The 22,325-nt window shown below is 42.1% G+C and overlaps 1 protein-coding gene across 3 annotated transcripts in view; it reads left to right on the top strand.

Annotated features, from left to right (window-relative positions):
• akt3a (v-akt murine thymoma viral oncogene homolog 3a) overlaps positions 1-22,325 on the top strand; it is a 123,875-nt gene that overhangs the window by 81,313 nt on the left and 20,237 nt on the right. For all 3 annotated transcript variants that reach the window (XM_072677753.1, XM_072677752.1, XM_072677754.1), the window contains 6 exons: positions 11,971-12,096; positions 15,652-15,763; positions 18,069-18,213; positions 18,427-18,558; positions 19,436-19,501; positions 20,081-20,149. In XM_072677753.1, coding sequence (XP_072533854.1) covers positions 11,971-12,096; positions 15,652-15,763; positions 18,069-18,213; positions 18,427-18,558; positions 19,436-19,501; positions 20,081-20,149 — 650 coding nt within the window. The remainder of the gene's footprint in view (positions 1-11,970; positions 12,097-15,651; positions 15,764-18,068; positions 18,214-18,426; positions 18,559-19,435; positions 19,502-20,080; positions 20,150-22,325) is intronic.

Raw genomic sequence — 22,325 nt, 5'->3', positions numbered from 1 at the left:
ATTCAGCATCGCAGTCAGTATTTAGCATCATAGACAGCATCACAGTCTGTATTTAGCATCATAGACAGCATTCAGCATCATATTCAGCATCGCAGTCAGTATTTAGCATCATAGACAGCATCACAGTCTGTATTTAGCATCATAGAAAGCATTCAGCATCACAGTTAGCATTCAGCATCATAGACAACATTCAGCATCATAGTCAGCATTACAGTCAGCATTTAGCATCATAGACAACATTCAGCATCATAGTCAGCATTACAGTCAGCATTTAGCATCATAGACAACATTCAGCATCATAGTCAGCATTACAGTCAGCATTTAGCATCATAGACAACATTCAGCATCATAGTCAGCATTACAGTCAGCATTTAGCACCATATTCAGCATTACAGTCAGCATTCAGCATCATATTCAGCATTACAATCAGCATTCAGCATCACAGAGAGCATTCAGCATCATATTCAGCATCATAGACAGCATTCAGCATCATAGACAGCATTACAGTCAGCATTTAGCATCATATTCAGCATTCAGCATCATATTCAGCATTCACCATCATATTCAGCATTACAGTCAGCATTCAGCATTACAGTCAGCATTCAGCATCATATTCAGCATTCACCATCATATTCAGCATTACAGTCAGCATTCAGCATCATATTCAGCATTGTAGTCAGCATTTGTCATTGCAATCAGCCTTCAGCATCACAGTTTACATCACAGTTAGCATTCAGCATCATATTCAGCATTACAGTTTACATCACAGTTAGCATTCAGCATCATATTCAGCATTACAGTCAGCATTTAGCATCATAGAAAGCATTCAGCATCATATTCAGCATTCATCGTCATATTCAGCATCATAGTCAGCATTACAGTCTGCATTCAGCATCATATTCAGCATTCAGCATCATATTCAGCATTCATCATCATATTCAGCATTACAGTCTGCATTCAGCATCATATTCAGCATTACAGTCTGCATTCAGCATCATATTCAGCATTCAGCATCATATTCAGCATTCAGCATCATATTCAGCATTACAGTCTGCATTCAGCATCATATTCAGTATTACAGTCAGCATTCAGCATCATATTCAGCATTACAGTCAGCATTCAGCATCATATTCAGCATCATATTCAGCATTCAGCATCATATTCAGCATTCATCATCATATTCAGCATCATATTCAGCATTCATCATCATATTCAGCATCACAGTCTGCATTAAGCATCATAGACAGCATTCAGCATTACAGTCAGCATTTGTCATTGCAATCAGCCTTCAGCATCACAGTTTACATTGCAGTCAGCATTTAGCATCAATCAGCATTCAGCATCACAGTCAGCATCACTGTCAGCATCACAGTCGACACTCAGCATTACAGTCAGCATCACAGTCTGTTTTTAGCTCACAAGAGTTATTTTCTTATATAATAGTGCTAAATAATGTTTTAAATATTATGCATGTAAATAATAAAGCATTTACATGAAAAGTAATGTTATAATTGAATTTATTTTATAGTTTAAACATGTTCTAAAATGCAAAACCACAATTTTTAGGTATCTTCATTGGCCTGGAAATTCTGTATCAGTGTATCCCTAATGTATTTGTGTACGTTAGGCCTAGTACAGCGGTTCCCTGCACTAGCAGGGGGCCTGGATGAGCACCAGGAGGTTGATCTGCATGCAGCTGGCAGCTTAAAGTGTGTGCAGGGCCTTTGGGAGAGCTCCTCATCCCCAGACGCCTTCATGTCCACCCTAAATCCCACCCCCCCAATCCTGCCAGTGGCCTTCACCACGGTCATGAGTGGCTCCACAGCAGGCATCTGCGTTTGGGCAAAACGAGTGATCCCTAGATTTTGGTGGAGTTCAGTGGATCAGTTTTTGGGAAAAGTAGATCTGTGATGTAATTCAGCTGCTCAGCAGTTTTAGTGGTATGTACCGAAAGCGTAGGATAAAAAAAACTGTAGTTTAAAAGCAGACTGACGAGCATTTTTCCCCACTGTTGGGTTTTACGCACTGTTGAACAGCCCCAGTCCCAAGGGTTCGTTGATTCGTTAGGCTGGAAAGCCCCACTTGTAAGCCTGTAGCTTGGTGGGACCATTCACCAGGGGTTTTAAGTAGATCTACACATATAAACACACACAAACCCTACACATATACACACACAGTCTGCCCACTGCAGTGTGGTAATGACACTAATACAGGCTAAGTGGATTGGCTTGAGTCAGCCCTGGATTGCACATAAGTTGTCTGAGAGCCTTTTGTTTGCTCCACGGCTGCAGCGCCGCTGGCTCGCCCCGCTGCCCTCACAGAGGACACAGAGAGTACAACACACGTACAAACCTAATGCACAGTCTTTGCCCCCAGTTGCAGGTGTACCCTGTTCACCTCTTAATGACGGTGATTATAGTAAATGGAATTCCACTCAAACCACATGATTGTGTTGTTTATCATGTGAGCGTTTCTGGCTTGATTGCTGAAGCGGCACCAGTTGTCTCGCATATCCCAAAGGGCATTCTTGCGCGCTCTCACATCCCAAAAGAAGTCTCTGTGGGAGAGTGACCCCCTCAGTTACATTTACTGCTGGTTGCCATGACAATGTTAAAGCAGGGGCCAGTCTATCTTGTTGTGTCTGGCTGTCTTAACTGGTGACATGACCTTCATCTGGATAAGGGGATCAACGCTTAAGTCTTTGTTGGCAATTCAGGCAAAAAATACTGCAAATCCCAAGAGCTTTGTGAGACACTAAGTATTGTCAGTTTTACTTTGCCCCCTCATCTTAGCCGGGCCTTGAAATTGCACTTGACAACTTCACAGCTGCAGCCGCTTTCCAGTAGAGCTGATTAGCAAGTCTGTGTCTGTGTCTGTCCTGGTGTTGGTCACATTTGGCAAAGTACAGTTACGTAAAGCAAAGAGTTGAGTCATGTAAAGAAGAGGGTGATATTATTAGCCTCTTTCAACAACCAGGAAAAGTTTGCCTGAGAACCACCTTCCTCTTTTTTATTGGTGAAAGAATATATAGAGACCTAATTAGAGGATATTCCTGCTGTTTTACTTTCAACTGTCTAATTATTTGTGAAAACCCCGCGAGAGGGTGTTAGAAAGCAATTGTTCACTCTTTCCTACCAATCAGCTTTCCTCATTATGAGCAGGATTCATTACCTTTTACATATCTACCAGATCCATTTCTGGGCATCTTTTGCAGTGCTGATTTGTTCTACAAAGCCTGCGGAATGTAAACGAATCCGAGTACCTGCCAAAGACAGATGTCCAGCATCCTGGACCGGAGCGCTGTGCTCTTTGATGTGATAGTCAGAGGTCTGGGGAACGTTAGCTAACAGTAAAGAATCTAGCAAAGCTGCATCATTTGGAACGCGTGTTTCAGCATCCGTGCCCCGAAGTGAACCGCCGGCGCATTTATTCTGTAGAATTGTCAGCAGTGTTCCGAGGAGCCTCGCCAAGGAGTTGAACGTTACGTATGAAAACACCCTAAGTGTGCAAAAACTCTACATTTGGGTGTGGATGAGTCACGGATAGAAAGAAAAAGGAGAGAGAGAGAGAGAGAAAGAGAGAGAGAGCCCACACGGCCGTGCTGCCAGGCTGCTAAAGCGGCTCCAGACGCTCTCCTTCAGCAAGCTGCTGCCGTCCGCGCCCAACCAAATGCACCTAGTGCAGGAACAGCTCCGCTCTAATGCTGCCCACGTCCGCGGGCGGACGCGTGCTGGAGCCCGGGCGGCGCTGGAGCGGCTGTGCCCGCCCGTGCCCAAGCGAGCTGGTGCCGCTTTGGAGTGGCCAGCGTGTGCTGGAACGAGGCAGGCCGCCGCTCCCAGGGCACCCATCACATGCCCATCTTTAAGCCATCTGCAAAGCAGAGCAGTCCCAGCCAAAGCATTAAATTAAATCCTTGTTTGGGCTGATTAACAAATGGCCTTGTTTTTTTCCGTGTTCCGTAGTCTTTTCTCTCTCTCTCTCTCTCCCTCTCTCTCTTTCTCTCTTTCTCCCTCTCTTTTCCTCCCTTCCTCCTGTCCTGCTGAAACTTGATCGCGTCAGAAAACATCGCGGAAGGAGCGACAGAGTTTCAGTCCGCTAGTCTCTGGAGCGGATGGGGATGTTTTGAGGGAAAGTTTGCTCAAGAACGCGTCTGTCTGGAAGCGGCCCGTCCAACTCCCTGTCCCACAGGCGTCCGGCTGTCACACACCACAGACAAATGAACAATTAATCTGGGCTTGTAATTGAATGGCACCCAGTATGATATTTTAATTGTGCAAATGGAGCTGTTTAGAACTCGGAACTGAGCGCGAGAGCGGCTGCAGGAAATTAGAATTTATTCACGAACCCCAGGTATTTTTGGCGTCCCGGTTAGCAAGATTCATATTAGCTTGTATCTTACGATTCTGCTCAGTAATTGCAATAAGAAACCCATCTTCAATTTGCGCAAGTGTTCTGAAAACCTGAGCACGAAAGCCTCGCCTCCGCATGCCAGACCAACTGTCCTCCCCCTGATTTGAATTTGAGGAACATCAGTTTGTAGGAGCCAGTGGAAATAACTGGGCGGAACTGCAATTGCCTTTAGTTATGCACCCCCTTCTGTTGCACCTCTGCCTACTTTAGTGGTTCCAACTTACATTCAGCATCATAGAGCATCAAGTTGACTTAAACTTAAACTTTCAACTAGCAATAGCAGTACTGCATTTTGGTGAAATTTCACAACTTTGCGTACAGTTTTGCTGTAGTAAATAAAACAAAGAACCTTGTCCCACAAGGCTCAGTGCTTGGTTCACTTTTGTTTTTGCTCTGCGTGTTCCCTCTTGATGCAGTTATATTCTCTTAAGGATTCTTCTACTCATCCTACTACTGCCATGGGTTCTCCTACCACTGCTACACTCAACTCATCCATCCCACTGAGGTTTCTACTTGTATCTCAGCTTGTCTCTCTTTGACATCTTGACATGGATGGCAGCCATCTCCCATAAGAACTCCTTGGTCACTCCAGTTGGAGAGGCACAAAGACTTGGTATATTCATGGAAGACCAGTTATCATTGTAGACTGTTTGTAAACCTGACTTTCTGTGGTTTTAACCCACTACAAGCAAGAGAATATGACCCTTTCTCCTAGGGAGGCCAATCAGGTGCTTGTTAACTATCTATTCATCTCAAAGATCAATTACAGCAACTGCCTCCTGGCTGTTTTTCTAATGTGTGCCATCAGACCCCTGTGACTGATCCAGAATGCAGTGACACACAGATTTGAAACCCTGACGCTGGCCTACATAGCCAAACATTGACCAGTCCCTGCTTACCTGATGGCACTGGTCAAAACCCGATCCATGTGAGAGAGTTCTGTGAGCTTTAAGTATGGATCAGCTTGTCCCATCTTTCAGGAAGGCAAGCTTCTAGCATTGTTCTCTGTCCTGGCAGCTAGGTGATAAAGGTGATAAACTTTTATTATTTAGAGTAAAACTGTTTATATATTTATTATTATATATTTATTTTACAATATTATAAATTCAGCAAATAAGTAGAACATTTTAGAGCATTTGACACATACCACCAACCTACACTTGGTGTGGACCAGGACTTGGCAGCTGTATTCACTGCATTGGTATTGATAGCTGTGTCAGTTTTTTAGCAGAATGCACTCTGCCGCACTGTACATGTTGTTCGGAAATTGCCTTTGCTTCCAAATTCCCCAGATCTGAACCTGACAAAGATCTTGTGAGAAATGCTGGAAAAAAAGTTGTATCTGTGGTTGCTTCACCATGCAACGTTTGCATATACAAAAGTTCTATCTTTAGCATAAAAATTGCATAAAGCATTTCGAAATTACAGCTGTGTTTACCTAGTCCCTTCATTTTCACTGACACAAAAGTAACTGTACAATTGACCAATAAGCAGTTTAATGGCCAGGTGTGGCTTGCTCCCTTTTTATTTGGGATTAAGGAGATACATGGAGGTCACTGCCAGACTCTGGTGGTTCTTTGTTTCACTGCCAGATTCTTTGTTCCCCTCATGAACCTAAAATAACAGGAAAAGAAGAAGCAAAGCAAGTACTCATGATCGAAAGCCGCATAATCTGTCAAACATGGTGGTGGAAGTGTCATGAAGTGGGCATGTACAGCTGCATATGATAGTATTATTTTAAACACAATAATAATCAAGCACTGCAGCCCCTTAAATTAAAGCCAATGTCTGTAATTCAGTGTCATTTTGATTGCTTGATTACTTGAATCCCTAGCAGAGGCCAGTGCTTCTATACTGACTAATAACGCGATGCCTAATCAAACTCAGGCGTTTGTTTTAATCACTGCAGGTCAGTTAGTTCACCAGACTGAATTAATTGTCAACTCTACGATATTATAACTTTCTTCTGAAAAGAATTCCAGCTTTATTATCTTTTTTTTTTGGAAGAACTGAGTTGAGTCATTTATGACCCCTGTTATTTATTACTGTTATAGACAAGGTTCTTGCAGCAAGCTGCCATGCAGAGACAACTTATTCCTTCATCATCTCCCGTCCCTCTGCTTCCATCTCTCTCCATCTCCGTCTTCCCTAATCATTCCCTCTCTCTCTCTCTCTCTGTCTCTCTCTCTCTCTCTATCTATCTCTGTCTCTCTCTCTCTCCCTGTCTGTCTTTGTGAGAAGGCGGCTGCCTGCGTTCAGCTGCTCCCTCCTACCCATCGACTCCACCGCCTCACCGAGGCATAGCGGCAAAGACCTCCGTCTCCTCAAATTAACATGAGCAGGTGTTTTTCTCTGATGTGTTAATTAAGAGAAGCTGGTGTCATTATGCTTTAAGTGGATGTTACAAATAGAACATGTTGTTTATTTTCTCCTCTGATGGAAAAAAAAAAGTGATCAGAGCTGTCACCAAGGCCCGCGTGTCACTTGCTGGAGATAGCGACTAATTACCAGGAGTTCGGAATCAGAAAGCACACGTCTGGGGATTCTCTGGCTCCTGCGCTCACGCTTCTACCAGATTGTCTGTCCTAATAGATACGATTTCTAATGGTATAGTTCTAAGGTTGGGTACTACATATGGGAGGAACTGTCTGCATACATTCCAATGAGGGGAAACTTGTGTTGGGTTTTTTTTTAACGTATGGCCGCACAGAGTTGTTCTGACCTGTTTGAAAAGATTTGTTATCACACTGTAGCATCACTTTGCCCGGAACCTAGAGTAGCATTTGCCTCAGTTCCACTCAGTGATTTATTGACTAGAAGATCTCGTTTTTTCCCCTCGATTAGTTTTTCAGTGGAGGAGGATAATTTCATTACTTACATGAATGGGCAAAACAGTCCGAGAACAGTGTGCTTCACCGTTGAATATAATTTAACCGTTTTTCTCAGCGGTTTCATACACTTGCACTAGCAGTGGTTCATTTACATAGACTTTTCCTAATGTTTATTTCCCCAATTAGGGAAGTCTCCATTCCTGTCCCGTACCCTGATCTTATCCAAGTACCTTAACGTTGAGTATCAGTTGATTCCAATCCAAAATATACTACAACTCTACAATTCAGGCTGCATGTGCTAATTAACATATAACTAATTCATCCTCTAATTAAAAGTTACACACAGGATGGGTTCACATAGCAGGTAAAGTGGCTCAAATCTGATTTTCTTACCAAATCTACTACTAATGTGTTTTAGGCTGTTCACACTCTCCTTTTAATGTGACCTACAGTACCAGTCAAAAGTTTGGACATGGCTTAAATTCAGTGCTTTTTAATTTTTAAAAAATGTTCTGTATTGTAGATTAATACTTAAGTCATCCAAACTATGAAGAAAATATGTTTTCTATTTTAGATTCCTTAAAGCTGGCACCTCTTGCTTAGATGATAGCTTTGCACATCTTGGCATTTTCTAAGTTAGCTTTGTGAGGTAGTCACCTGAAATTGCTGTTAGTTAACAGCTGTGCCTTGTCAGGAGTTAATTACTTGAAGAGGCTGAGTTGGTACACAGTGAACAAGTATTAAACTATTTAAGTAATGTTTTAATCTATATTATGGCATTTAGAACTTAGAGCTACTCGACTAAGTAAGGGTTGTCAGCACAACAGACTCTAGACTCATGGAAACTCGCCTTGTTGATAAGAAAGGTCAGGGGAGAATGGTTTTGGACATGTTTGAGCTGACAGAAAGGATACAGTAACTCAGAGACCCACCCTGCACAGTTGAGGTGGGCAGAAAAGCACCTAAGAATGTGCCACATGTGAAATGCCACATTTTAAGGCAGATGGGCTACAGAAGCACACGTCAAATTCAGCTTCTATCAGCCGAGAACAGAAAGCCGAGAACCTGCCTAGTGTGAACTGTCTAGGTTATTGGAGCTTGTTTAATGGTATGAGGAATGTTTTCTTGTTCTTGTTAATATCAATCATTGCTAGAATTACACAGCTTATTAAAGTATTGTTGCTGACCATGTGCAACCCTTCATGGCTACGACCACAGCCATGGCCCCAAATCACTGTACTCAGTAGTCTAAGTTGTCTGCATGTCAAAATATCACCCTAAATATTGTTTATTGTGAAATTGTCTTTAAATATCATGCTACAATATTTTTACCATATCGCCCACCCCTGGTCAAACCTGTAAAAGTAACTACTGCTCAGAATTACACAAGTGACAACTGGTTAATGGATTTCTCCACAAGTAACAAACACATAGATCAAAAATGACCAGAAACATAATTTTAGGAAATTACATTGGTTTTATTAAGTTGCATAACATTTAATTTGTTTTGGTTAATAAATTTGTTAATAATTTGTGTAATTTGTAACCTTAGACACTTAATATGAGCAATGCAGATTTACCTTGTGAACTACGACCCAAAACACCATCATACTTATAAAAATAGCTATAATATTAATAAATATACTATAAACCATTTGGAATTCAACAATGGCTTGTTTATTTATTTAAAAAGTCATTAAACCTGGGAAATACACAATACACTTGAAAACATGTACAAAAATGATACATTTTCTTTTATATAATTTATACTAATGAAATAATAATTAATTTATGAAAATAATAAAAACACAAATAGATAGAATGCCTACGAATGCTGGAGATCTCCTCTACTACATTAAAACTGTATCCAGTCATAAGTTAGTTGGGTTTACAGCGTGCAGAAACCAGTACACACACACACACACACACATACACACACACAATGTGCCAAACGTTCTATTTTGTACTATGTGTTTGGTACTTGTGGAGTTTTGACTTACAAACCCCACGTATTGTAAGTTCAGTTCCAGGTAGCTGAATCTGATCACACTGAGCATAAATGTGAAGGAGGCCTTGCTGAGCAGCTTGTTTATTAACCTACGAATTTGAATCCCCAGCACATACCACGGAACAGGCAGATGTGTTTCATGTTAAAGGTTTTGATGCCTGCTATTAATGGCTGGAGGGCATGCATGTGTGTGTGTGGGTGTGTGCACCAGGCCTCGCCTCTTTCATGGTGGCGTTGACACCCTTGTAATCCTGCTGTTGATTATTAGATAGCGCAGGCTGTTGCACCAGAAGTTTTGAATGGTAATACAGTGAGACCAGCTGCTCAGCAGATGTTGTTTTTTGTCGCTGTAGCCCAGAAGGGTTAAAGGTTTCTTAACTACCCCCACTAGGCAGTTGCTGACCAACACCCCCCCCCCTCCCCACCCTCACACTCTAACACACTCTGGCTAAAGGCTTTTTTTTTTTCTTTTTCTTTTTACTACCATACCCACCCTTTTGTGGCATGCCTGAGCTCTGTCCACTGCAACACCTGGCCCTGAATTTGACCAGATGATGTTCAAGCTGACATCCGGCTCAAAGGCGGTAAACATGTTTTTTCTAGTGTTAATCATGTAATCCTGGTGTTTGGTCACTGATATGCAGACCACACTAATAAACAGGATGTGGCAGTAATCATAATTATGAAGTAAATAAAATAATTCCCATAAACTGAAATTTCCAAATGAACAAATGTCTCTGTGGCACAAAGTCAAAGCATAAGCTTTAGATACATCTGTGCATACATCTGTGCTTGCATAGCCAGAGGACTTGTAACCACTGCAGGCTGTAAATGCTGTAATTTGGGAACTGCTGTGTGCACTCTGCGAGGATCAGCAACAAATGTGTCAACATGAACTCTGTTGAATGGTGCAAAAAAATTCAAAATAATATATATATATATATATATATATTTTTTTTTTTGTAAACTGTAAGTACAGTAAACATGCTTCATGTTTTAGCAGCAACAGTACGTATCACAGTCAGTTGGTCCATTAGGAACGTATCGGTATCGGTATTTTTTTAGTTAGTTACAAAAACATCGAAATTGCATCCAAGCTTTGCCTTTTTTTGCGAAGATACCATCTATAGTAGAGCTTCATTGGGTGCCTTTCACTTTGTCCTGATTATGGATATTGAAACCAAAGTATCAGCTGATATTGAGCCATTAATTCTTCTTTAAAACCTTATTTATTATTATTAAATAATTTTAATTGAAGCACTTCACTAAATGTGAGCATCTCTACTGAGTGGAGTGTCAGGCTCAAACTACACTTTTAAAAATAAAGGTGCTACAAAGGCTTCTTTGAACAATGCCATAGATGCCTTATTATTGAGTAGATCCCCTTGTGCAGCCACATATCTGTGCTTTCGAGGCATGGACTCCACAAGACCTCTGAAGGCATCCTGTGGTATCTGGCACCAAGATCCTTTTAAGTCCTGTATGTTCTGAGATAGGCCCTCCATGGATCTCATCAGTGAGCCTTAGGTGTCCATGACCCTGTCGCCGGTTCACCAGTTGTTTTTTTGGTAGGTACTGACCACTGCATACTGGGAACAATATGACCCACATGACCTGCCTTATGTTTTGGAGATGTTCTGACCCAGTCGTCTAGCCTTCACAATTTGGCTCTTGCTAAAGTGGCTCAGATTCTTATGCTTTTAACACATCATCACCTTCAAGAACTGACTGTTCACTTGCTACCTAATATATCCCACCCCTACAGATGCCACTGTAGATGAGTGGTGCTAATGGTATGGATGTATGTATCTTGAAACCTGTTAGGTTCTTCACACTCACACATCTCTTCTACAAACACAGTTCTCCATGGAATCTAAAATGGTTTTTCTGTGGCATCACTGAAAAACACTTTGTAGCACCTGAATTTTGTAGAACTGAGTCTCGACGCAGCATACCAGTGACCCTGTATGCAATCAGTATAGTAATATTATTTGTAAATAGTACAAAGAAAATGATAGGAGGCGAGAGATGGAGTTAGTGTGTATCAGAGTAACCAAGATAAGTTGTGAGTTTAGCTAAGTACCTTGTAAGTACATATAAACCCTTTCCCCTTTTAGATATGTTATTTCGGTAAAGGCAGTGATCTGTATTATTATTATATTATACACTAGAAATTTTGTCTGTGGAAATTTGTACAACTTATGTAAACAAAAATGCTTATGCACAAGTTTCAACAAGTGCAACATTGAACAACATTCAAGTGCATGACTGCGTACAAAGGTAGACAAAGTCTTTCCCGAGGACTTATTGGTGTAGGGCGGTGTACTTGCCTAGTCTGGAAACTCTAGTCTATCAAAGGGAGGGCCGTGTTGTTACCCACTTCACTACACACAACATCAATATTTTATATATACTTAAACTGTCCAAAATACTTTACTGTGCTTAATATACTGAAACCACAGGTTTATATCAACTGAAATTATCATTTGTCACAATTTCCACTTCTGTAAAATCACAGGCTCAGTTTTGTAAAGAATTATTTATTATTATTTATCTACCTCAGAATTTAAGGTTAATTCAAGTTTGTCCATTGTTAATTTTTTTTGGATGGACATGCAGTTGTATGCATCATGCTAATTATGTGTTGTTGGGGTGCATGGGTCATCACCAGCTGTTGAAATTTAGACTTTGTGATTACCATATTTTGCTTTCTCTCAACAGGTGAATATATCAAGAATTGGAGACCACGCTACTTTCTGCTGAAGACGGATGGATCCTTCATTGGGTACAAGGAGAAGCCGCAGGATGCAGACCTTCCCTACCCTCTCAATAACTTCTCCGTTGCTAGTGAGTGATTATGTGGCATTATATTTTATCGTTTTCTGAGTGAAGGTTGTTTGTAGTGGCAGATCTCCTCTCTCTCAATGATAGGACTGGGAGGAAAATAAGGCGAAGGAACATCTTGCACTTAAATTAGTGGACATCTGGCAATTCACTGACAAATTAAATTCTTAAAGTGGGTCTGCGAACATGGTGTTAATGTGCTAACATGAATCCTTTGCTGTGGCAATCTTTGCTGTGATTGTTTGTCCACCTGATGGACCTGCATAAGAAAATTAATGAGTAATTATAGAATAGTGGAAAGTAAGGCTGGGTATCTTTCTAGGACCTGGTACCTTGCCTCTGTTGCCCATTTCTGAGTGATGCTGGTTTTGAAACCTTACTGTTTTTGTTCCTGTCTTAAATTTGATGCAGATTTTTTTTCAAATTCATTTCAAAAGGTCCAGTCAGAGCATCACACCCAGTGAATACACAGAGTGCTCTGTGTAGTAGGGTTATCCAGACTATTTGTAGTTATGCTCAAGGCACAAGCATGTTTATTGGCTTTCAAATACTGAGAAGACACAGTGTATAGGTTTATAAAATTGTTCTGATGAATGACAGAATTTTCCTGTCCTGATTACTGAGTGCAGTAAAGCATAAAAGGGCAAAATCAACAGAAAACCCAAATGCAAAAAGCTAGGCTACCTTGGCTAGCATTTTTTCATTTACATTCAACAGACAGTCGGACAAGTGTTTTTATTAAGCAGTAAAATTTAAATGTTAGCCTGTTGGTGTGTTTCAGCACACATTACCAACAACTGTTAAGCAGTGCCGACACACTGTCCTCGTCCGATCTCCCACAATTATATAAGTAGAATAAAAATGTTTGACATAAATGACAAATGTTTAAGATAAAATGTTTATTTTCAGTCTAACCAAACAGAACAGTGAGTGAGAAAGAATGAAGAAAGAAAAGAAAACAATAAAAAATAAAAATGTGACGGAGTGGTAAATTTCATCCCATAATGGCTACAGGTCTTCACGGTGTTCTGACCTAGCACACATGGCGATAAATCCTAGAGACATATTGTGTGTAAAAGGGTTTCATGTGGCTTTACCAGTAACTGAGAACGACCAACTGCTTATTAAATGAATTAAACTGATGATGTTTACACAGTGATACTAGCAAATGTTCTTCAGGCTAGTTCTACAATACTTTTTAGTGTGTCTGTAACATACAGCAGTTGTCTTTGGGCAGCTGGTGGAAGAAAGCTGCTAGCATATGCAACCCCTGCCACGTGCCTAGAAATAGACTGTGCGTTTGCGTGCAGGCTCCTGCATGGCATGCTGGGTATCCGGCCCTGGAAGCTGGCTCTCAGACACGTGGAGCGAGCCACTCTCTCTCCAGCTCTCCATCCGTCAGGAGGCCCGGCCAGGTTTTAATCTAAAGCCTGGAAGAGAGAGGGGTGGCCATACATCCGGCCCGGGCTGCTTTGGCAGGGGGAGAGGATTGCCACATCTGTTGCAGAAAGCTGGGAGGCCAGGTGGTTGTGGGAGGCTGATAGTCTAATGTGCTCTGTGAAATGGCATGCCTTTCTCCCCCAGCGGCCTGAGCTGCCGCTAGCCTGCTCGCTCGCCCGCCCGTCCGCCTCCGGACTGCTTTGACTACAACACCCTCACAAACACACACACACACGCTGACCAGACCTGCACTTCCCACTGGGCAGCGCAATCAGCATCCACCAATTAGTCTTTTTAACAAAGATCGCAACATATGACGAGTTCTCCGTTTGAGTCCTAGCAGTTTGTTAGTTGTGGTGCTATTTTCATCAAGAGCAAACACTTTTTTTATACAAAAACCCACAATGGTCATATTCCACCACCACCCCCCCCACACACACACACAATAGGCATTAATTATAATCTTTTTTATTTAGATGGGAGCCATGTTCACAACAAACCATGACTGGGAGGTATGTAATTGGCAACAAAGGTATGTAATTGGTAAAAAAGCAACAAATAAACAATGTAAAAAAGCAACAAATAAACAATGTAAAAAAACACCAGAACCTGACCTTGTTTTGTTCCTGGCTCCAATGATGTCACTTCCTTTTTGCGACATCATTAAAAAAGCAAAATTACATTATTTATTGATAAAACAAGTGTGACGGGGTGGTAAGTAAACCTGAAGGACACACATGACTCATACAGTGGAGAAAAAATAAATAATAAAGTAAATAAAACTAAATTTGTCAATAAAAATATTTCAGATGAGAAAATGGCCATGTACTCATGTAAAATGATAAAAAATTGTATGTTACTCTTTAAGAATGTTCATAAGAACAATGTAATGAATAGCTTTAAGCTTTGTAAACAGATTTTGACACTTTTTTTTTTTTTTTTTTCTTAATGCATCTCATTAAATGTTGTGGGCTCAAATTGCACCCTTTTTGTAGACCACCTAAGTTTAGAGTCAAAAATTCCAAAGTTATTATTTAAAAAAAAAAAACAGTCATTCTTTCCAAGAACGAAGATTGGGGATATTAATTTTTTTTAGTATTATTATTTTTTTTATTTATTTATTAATTCCCCCATTGATGCTAGTTGGTCCTAATTTGCAGTAGAGCAGATGCCATGTTTGTCTCCTGATGTTTTGTGTGCTTGGCACACTCTCAGCCTTATTTTGGACTTGAGAACGCCTTAAAAAGCTAAAGCGTGGCACGATCAGTGGAAGTCGCAGCTTCTGCGGCGGTTTAATTGGCGTGCTTGCTCTCCTCTGTGACTCTTGCTCCAAGCAAAGCTCGTCATCTGCGATCCTGCGTGGCAAAGCAAACAATGCTGTCAGCTCACTCTGCTCCGGCTCCTCCTGAGGTGTCACATTCCGGCTGCTGTGACCTTGTTTTTCTGTCTCACAGCAGGCGCCTCCAATTTTCTCCTGCTGCCCAGGTAGGAGTCGGTGTGCGGCGTGCGGCTTCGCGACCTCCGTGCCATCGCCATTAACCTTCGGGACCAAATTTAGGCCACAGTGCTGCTCGGAGGCGGCTGAAATTGGCCAGCTGAGGGCCCTCATGACAGACTGGCGGCCTCGCTTCACCTGCCGTCCAGTCGTTGTCCCCGCTGCCGTAACAATGAGCCGAACTCAGAGATCACCTTCACTCCCCACGAGCAGAGATGCATTAGTGGCACAAACGAGTGTCCACTCGTGGAGAAACAGCTGGCACGGCAGACCTGAGCACTCTGGCCCTCCACGTTCCCGCTCAGTGTCTGTCTCATTCGTCTCTCTGTGGTGTTGTGTGGCTCTCTCTTACCCCTCCAGCCTCCCCTCTGCTAACCGCCATTTGTTTTACCACACGTGTCCCTGCGCCCCTGTTCATCACGCAGAGCGCACTGCAGTCGCCTGCAGCTGGCCACACTGACCTCACTAAACACACAAAGTGTGCCCTAGATTGTAGGTCAGTGTTCCCAGTTTAGATTTTTCCAATAACTGCACAGTAGAAGCTTTAACCTTAACATTTCACCTCTCTCTCTTTCGCTCTCTCTGTCTCTCCTATCCCCACGCTTTCACTCTCTTTACTGCAGAATGCCAGTTGATGAAAACAGAACGGCCAAAGCCCAACACCTTCATCATCAGATGTCTTCAGTGGACCACGGTTATCGAGAGGACCTTCCATGTAGACACTCCAGAAGAAAGGTGAGTCCAGTCTCGTTTGTAGTTTTGTAATTACAGAAGCAGTCCTCACTTGTTATGCACACAGCTTGTCGCTTCACGGAGATGTAGAGCTTCTGTGTGGAAAACGCAAACTTAAACAGGATGATTATTCTATCATCGTTTGAAAAGCGAGCGTTAAAGACGCACTGGCCTGCATCCCCCAGCTGTTCCTTCTTTTCTCAGCAGGAGCCCAGAGTAGATAGAAATGCAGACAAATAGCAGAAGCAATGTGAGCTAGCTGGCTGGGAGGTAGAATGGCACACGCTGACTGCTGGCTGTCCCATGTTTGAAAGGAGAGGTATATGAATTATTATTTTTTTGCCAGGCTGTAGAAAAAGAAATCACTCATCATACTGTACAAAGCTGTGCCCCTACTCACCCACAAGACCTGGAGAAAATGCATGTGGCTCTGGAGGTTCCTACAGGATCACTTAGATGCAGAGTAATTTCTCAAACAGGGCTGCTGTGGCTTTTCCTCATTTGACCACCGTGACGGCACACACTCCCCGTACGCCCTCTCCCCAGAGCTGCAGAGTTCTCTCCCGTACTCTAGTGAACTTTTTCCTACATGTCCTTGTCAGTAAATAAGTAGCAAACTGTTTGACAGTAATGCTGGAGCACCAGGGGGAAGCACTCCGTCTGCCTCAGGCTGCCCCGGTTTCCTCTTTCCAAAAGCGGTGTGCAGATCTCCTCATTTTCCTCATTTCATTTTATTTGATCACATCTATGTGCTGAAAAATCTGGACCGTTATGGCTCATGTGTGCTCTCTGTGGCTGTTAAGGAGGAAGTTGACAGAACAACACAGTGAAAGGCCTTTAGTTTGTGACTCCCTTAGCTTCTTGTTCTTATGCTGAGGAGAGTAGTGGAGTAGAACAAAAATAATTATAGTGAAATGAGACTTAACTATATGTGAGACACAGGTTCTTACAGTGTAAACCTGCAATGGGTGTAAGGGCCTGTTCACATCTGGAATTGACATGCAGTTCTTATCTGTTTAGCATCTGGATTCACTTTGACCAGATTCTGTTTACACTTGTGTATCCACCAGTGTATCCAGATGAGATCCGGCTTTACTGTCCTGCATAAAAAGCACCCCTAACACGTACTTCATTTTCATTTTACTTCCCGTAAACAGCAATTTCTCAAAAAGGGAGTCAATCACAGGAAACAAATTCTGTTAAATGTGGACGAGCTCTGCCTCTGACCACCTCTCAGGGCAGTGGTGGCTCAGCGGTTAGAGCTCCGGGCTATTGATGACAGGGTTGTGGGTTTGATACCTGGGCTCGGCAAGCTGCTACTGTTGGGCCCTTGAGCAAAGACTCTTTACACTCTCTGCTCCCCGGGCGCTGCAGCAATGGCTGCCCACCACTCCGGGCACGTATGCTCACTGTCCGCTGTGTGTGTTTTACTGGTGTGTGTGTGTGTGTTCACTGCATGGATGGGACAAAAAGCCAAAAAAGCCAAATTCCATCTGTGTCTGTCACAAATGGTTAATATGGTTAATATGGTTGTCTTTGTCTTGTCTTGAAGGTGATTTGAATCCGATCGCAATCCGATCACAGCGCGTCTCTGGGGTGCTTACATCGGGCTTTTTAAGTGACAAGTGAAAGCCGAACATGATCCGATCACAAATGAACATGTGTTAATGCCAGGGGTATTTAATTGTGAATTCGGCTCATTACAAGGTGCACCCTCACAAGAGTAGAGAAGAGTAGAGGCCTTTACTACTGTAAAGGGGGCAAACTGTCTAGTTGACAGGCACCCGTGGGTGTTAACTTTTGGGCACATGTTATTTTTGTTACTGTCTTTTTCAAGCTTCAGATGTCTGCCAAAAACAGACCAACCCAAGCCTCTGATAAAACAATGACACACAGCGAGCCTCTTTCAGATGAATTCATCATTATTAAACACACACATGCTCGACAGTGTGAATGCTCCGCTGATTCTGCACAACAGATGTGCTGCACAACAAAATGAAAACTCAATGGAGGGAGACACTGTTTGCAGAGCGGGGGCTGACTAGCCCAGTCACTTTACATTATCCTGGTAAAGTGTCTGCTTTTACTCACAGTCTGGCATCATAAAATTCCTGGGCTAATCTGCTCAGACCTCCATGGGAAAGAGAGGTCTCTTATTTTCTGTTTGCCTGAAGTTTCTGTTTAGAACTTATGTAAATCTGAAAAACCATGCTCCTCCAACACATGGCATTTCTTGGATGCATCTTGTGTGTTTTAGTTCTCGGTTGTGAAACTGTGCGTTTCTTTATATGTGTATGTGTACTTTAAGAGATGAGTGGACAGAAGCGATCCAGATGGTGGCAGATAAACTCCAAAGACAGGAAGAAGAGCGGATCCAGTGCAGTCCCACGTCCCAGATAGACAACATCGGAGAGGAGGAGATGGACATTTCCATCAGTCACCACAAACGCAAGGTACCACCACACCATCTGCTCGTGCTCGATGACCCAGATTAGCGTTGGAGATTTGCTCAGGGGTTTATATGAAAATGTACTGATGTGATATTTTCAAAATCACAATTAAGGAAGGGTGGAATAGTATTGGTAGTTTTAGGTTACTAATTTTTGGATGGTGAGCATAGTCACAGTTCTCTTTATACAGCTCATTAATTCTCGTTCTTTCTGCAGACAATGAATGACTTTGATTATTTAAAACTTCTGGGAAAAGGCACTTTTGGTAAAGTCATTCTTGTAAGGGAGAAGGCTAGTGGAAAATACTACGCAATGAAGATTTTGAAGAAAGAGGTCATTATAGCAAAGGTAAGCTGCATTCATTGGATATTTAAACAGTTATTTAAATTACATACAAATGACTATATATGCACTCACCAGGCACTTTTGAAAACACTGAACCAGACAGTACAGGTTAGGGCCTCCCTTTGTTCTTAAAACAGCTTCAATTCAGCATGAATTCCACTAAATTCTTTTACGATTCCGTCAATGTTATTGTAATTAAGTAAAAAAGTAATTTTGTCTCACAATTTATGTTTATGAAGCACTTTCAGGCTGTGAATCTCCCGTTCTGCAACATCCCAGCGATGTTTTGTTCAATTCAGATCTGGTAAATGTGAAGGCCACTGAAGAATACTGAACCAGTTTGAGACAACTTCTTTTTTATGGTCATAAAGGGACACACATGGTCAGCAACAGTACTCAAAAAGGCACTGTTGACACTGTTATCTGAAGAACTGCCACCACTGGATGTTTTTGTTTCTTTATTGCACCATTTTGCAACTCCGGAGTTCTCTAGTTGCGCCCAAAAATACAGAAGATCAGCAGTATAGAAAACTCATATCAGCCTGTCTGGCACTATTAATCATGTCAAGCTCAAAATGACTGAGATCACGTTTTCCTTTATTCTGATGTTTGCTGTGAACATTATCCGAAGCTGCTGGCCCAACCCTGCATTGCTTTGCTACAAGTGATTAGATAATTGCAGTAATGTGTAGCTGTACATTCTTATTAAAGTGTTGCTAATAAAGTGCTCAGTAAGTGTGTGTGTGTGTGTGTGTGTGTGTATATATATATATATATATATATATATATATATATATATGTATGTATGTGAAGAGATAATAATGAAGGAAAGAAAATAATGATGCATACTGTCCTTTTGTTTCTCCCTCTGCTACCATAGGACGAAGTGGCTCACACACTCACCGAGAGCCGAGTGCTGAAAAACACTAGACACCCTTTCCTAACTGTGAGTACACCTGCTCCCTAATGACTTAGAGAACAGCACCCACACATGCAGGAGTCCTCGACACCTTAAAGCTTCACAATGCTCATCTAATATATGATTGTGTTCTCCCCAGAGCCTAATTATAATGCAGAGAATAAACTGTTATAAATTAGCAGCCCAAATGTAGCTGTACATCTGTTGAGAAGTCGCCAGCGAGAGGTAATTTCACTGACACTCCAGATGCTGTTGTGTGCGACATTTGATACACAGCAGGTTCAGAGAGAGAGGGAGAGAAGGAGAGAAGGAGGAAGGAAAAAAAACCCAAAACAAAACAATTTGCACGGCGCAAGATGCTGTTCCCTCTCCACCTTCACCTGATTTCAAAGTTAGCATCAAGGCCTGCAATAAAGAGCAGTGCTTCTGCTCTTGAGTGTTTTCCCTTTTAATTTGCTCTTGGGAGAAGAATGTCATGTTTAGCGCATGTTTTGAAAAGACTTTTCCTTCTCAACATGCGTTTCGATGTGTAACGCGTATGCAAAGACATATGCTAAGTCGTTGGGTACTTTTTTTCTAATGACGTGTCTCTGCCTGCTGTTTTAGTCTTTGAAGTACTCGTTCCAAACAAAAGACCGCCTCTGCTTTGTGATGGAGTACGTCAACGGAGGAGAGGTAAGTGTGTAGTTGTGTGTAGCGGTATGTTTGTGTTCTGTAGAGCTCTCAAGCTATGGTGGTTTGGGGTTCCGGAGTGTGTGGCTCAGTAAATGTAGTAAATGACATTTGGAGTGATCTAACTCCTCCATTGAACAAATTCTCAATCAGTCTATCAGAAGCTGGCCAGATAGCGGTCCTGTGTGCCTTGTGTATTACTCTGCTTCGTGAAGTAGATGATCACCAATGGCTTGTGCGGTGGGGGCATGAACAAACACAAATCTCACTCAGTTTCATGATTGATCAAAAGAACAAAATACAGTATTTTCACTTTAGAAATGAATAAAAAGTTATTGACTGAATGAACATATCATTGAATAGATTTAACAGATTGGGCCCTTCTCTTTTGCAAATAGTGAAGTCCTTGAGGTAAAGTTGCAGACAGTCTTTTGCCCATGGACGTGTCCATGTTCCATCCAGTTTTAATAGCCTCAGCAGTGGAAAACCACAGGTCAATTTTGGTTAATGTGAGGCCAGATGTTCTCAATGGGCTTCAAATCTGGACATCGCCAGGGCCAAAACATCACATTAATAGACCTTCACTTCACTTTAGACTTGGCAGTGTGTGCAGGGGCATTAAATATCTTCCTATGTCTGTAAGTAATATTCCTGTATGATTTATCTATGTGTAATCAGGTGTAGAAAAGAATGAGGTACAGTCTAATGCAAAGGTTTGGACATCCATGGTGAAATTAGACATTTGCCTTCTAATTGGAAACAAATTGACACATCCTCTGGGACTGGGTGGTATAACGATTATAACGTATACTGTGGAGTTTAAAAAAAGGTTGGCGGTATCCTAAAATGAGGACGGTATTACAAGATTACAAGATCCAACACCAGTCACACGCAAGACGGGAGTATACGAAAGCCACATACACGTAGAACCATCTGCACTACGTGTGCAACTTGCGCTGCTCCCTGCCCCCGGGTAATACCGTATACAGCAGTAATATTTTGAGACGGTATGGCGGTATGAAAAAAGTGGATACTCCACAACCCTACTTGACTGTGTTGAATTTTTTCAGAAGATTTTGCCACAATATTTTTTATTTATTTGCTGAATTTAGGAAAAAAACAAGGGAAAAAATAACATTTCATATGCATTTACTTTAGCGTCCACATTTAATGTATTTTTGAAAATGTTTAACTCAAAAAAGTTACAATATGTTACAATATTTACAGTACAGTTTACATGTTTTTAGACGTTATTGTAAACATGGAAGTGCAGAAGTGTGTTTTGAACCATAAAACTATCAAAATGTGTTTTTGGACCCGGGTCCCCAAACTTTTGAGACAGAACTTTAGTACTGTCAGTATTTTCTGTATTATAACAGTTTAAAAATGTCAGATCATAAAGTAGGACATCCACTTCTGCTTACAAACACAGGTGTGGTTTTCGACAGCAGCTCTTTTGTTTTAGTGAATCTACAAGTGAGAAGCAATGATAATACTAAATGACATCATACTTTGACTCTTGACTTCTTAACTTTGACCTCTATGGAGTTTATATGTGCTTGAAAGAGCCTACAGTTAATCTGCTCCTCCTTGAGAAAGTTTCAAGTCCCTGACTTTATTGGCAGAAGTCAGAGCGCGGGGCTACCATATTCTAGGGCTCGGGCTTTGATAAATGAAATTCCACCATCAGCGGTGCTGTTTAATCAGGGAGGCGGCAATCTTGCTCTCATTCCCTCAGCTTGTAGTGTCACCTGCTCCCCCAGCCTGGTCCAGCCAGAGCGCCTCACCTCCACGCCACCAGCCCAGCGCAGTCTGTCCCCCTTTCAGCCCTGCCGCATTCACAGCTGCCAGTGCACTGATGAAGGCGCACCTGTCCTCGCCCACGCCGCTCCATTCCGCACCGCACCGCTCTGCTCCGCTCCCTCTTTCCCCGGCTGATCAGCGGGCCCGTTAGCACTCCCCGGACAGCCATATTCAACCTCCTCCCACAGCAATTAAACAGCAAAGACTCCCAGCCAGGCTCCTGGGTAATTTGTAGAAGACGAGCTTGAGCAAGAACCAGGGCCAAGCGGTTTGACAGGAACCCTTGACATCTGACTGGGGGAAGTGACAGGAGAGCAGGGAATACTCCCTAAAAAAAAAAAGGAGGGAGATGATTGTGGGGGAAGGGGCACTTCTG

The sequence above is a fragment of the Salminus brasiliensis genome, chromosome 4, assembly GCF_030463535.1.
Source record: "Salminus brasiliensis chromosome 4, fSalBra1.hap2, whole genome shotgun sequence".
Lineage (NCBI taxonomy): Eukaryota > Metazoa > Chordata > Actinopteri > Characiformes > Bryconidae > Salminus > Salminus brasiliensis.
The sequence above is the reverse complement of the archived record's forward strand: the minus strand, read 5'-3'. Positions and strand labels throughout refer to the sequence as shown.